The sequence below is a fragment of the Lucilia cuprina genome, chromosome 2, assembly GCF_022045245.1.
Source record: "Lucilia cuprina isolate Lc7/37 chromosome 2, ASM2204524v1, whole genome shotgun sequence".
Lineage (NCBI taxonomy): Eukaryota > Metazoa > Arthropoda > Insecta > Diptera > Calliphoridae > Lucilia > Lucilia cuprina.
In genome coordinates this window covers 65,022,516-65,023,570 of record NC_060950.1, presented here as the reverse complement: position 1 = coordinate 65,023,570, position 1,055 = coordinate 65,022,516, and the positions used below count along the sequence as shown (strand labels likewise).

Here is a 1,055-nt window from a genome sequence, read left to right as displayed (position 1 = left end):
TCTAGTTCTGTTCTAGTTCTGTTCTAGTTCTGTTCTAGTTCTGTTCTAGTTCTCTTCTAATTCTGTTCTAGTTCTGTTCTAGTTCTGTTCTAGTTCTGTTCTAGTTCTAGTTCTGTTCTAGTTATGTTCTAGTTCAGTTCTATTTCAAGTGTGCAAATGCAAATTTTGAGTTAGTCACAGGTGTGTTCATTTCGATTAATTCGATTTTCTTTAAACACGTACCAATAAAAAAATGGAACCACACAGACATAAATATGAAACTAATAAGATAAATATTTACCAAAATAATTAACATTTTATCTTGTTATCTTCAAAGAAAATCACACCTCTTTAGTATTAAACTTTTTCAAAGAGTCGAAGAATATTTTCGCTTAATAGCATCTAAAATATTCTTAATTAATTACTTAAAAGTAAATTAATATTTTCTTTTGATTTCAGTTTACAAAATGGACCTACGTTTTCTACTCTTAGGGTCCCTAGTCTTATTCTTGCTGGTCGGTTGTCAAGCCGCTATTGCAGATAATGAATTGGAGGTATCCAACTTTTTGGAAGCGGTCAATCACCGGCTAGCATTTCTCTACAACAAAGAAGTCATGGCCAATTGGCAAAATGAAATCAAGGGACCCAATGATCTAATAGCTATGTTACAGTCTGAGATTGCCACTCAACAGATCATGCGTTTTATTCACAGTATTTCTACAAAAGTGGCAAAATTCAAGAGAATTCCTTTGGAGAATAAAGATTTAAAACGACAATTGGATCTAATACCCGAAGTGGGTTATGAGGTTTTACCCGTGGAAGATTTGGAACTGCTCTATGCTGTTACTAGTAATATGAGTGATATTTATAAAAATGTTAAATTGTGTTCGTTCAGGGAGAAGGAACGTTGTGATTTAAGATTGATACCCGAGGTTCAAAATATTTTACACTCCACCGATGATGTGCGTGAAATCGAATACTATTGGTTGGAATGGCGTCGTAAGACGGGCATAGCAGCGAGAGAAGATTTTCACAAATTTGTGGAGTTATATCGAAAGACAGCGAAAATGAATGGT

At 34.1% G+C, this 1,055-nt stretch overlaps 1 protein-coding gene across 1 annotated transcript in view; it reads left to right on the top strand.

Moving 5' to 3' along the window:
• Positions 1–442: 442 nt before the first annotated feature.
• LOC111677534 (angiotensin-converting enzyme) overlaps positions 443–1,055 on the top strand; it is a 1,314-nt gene continuing 701 nt past the window's right edge. The window contains exon 1 of the mRNA XM_046956047.1: positions 443–1,053. Coding sequence (XP_046812003.1) covers positions 447–1,053 — 607 coding nt within the window. The 5' untranslated portion in view covers positions 443–446. The remainder of the gene's footprint in view (positions 1,054–1,055) is intronic.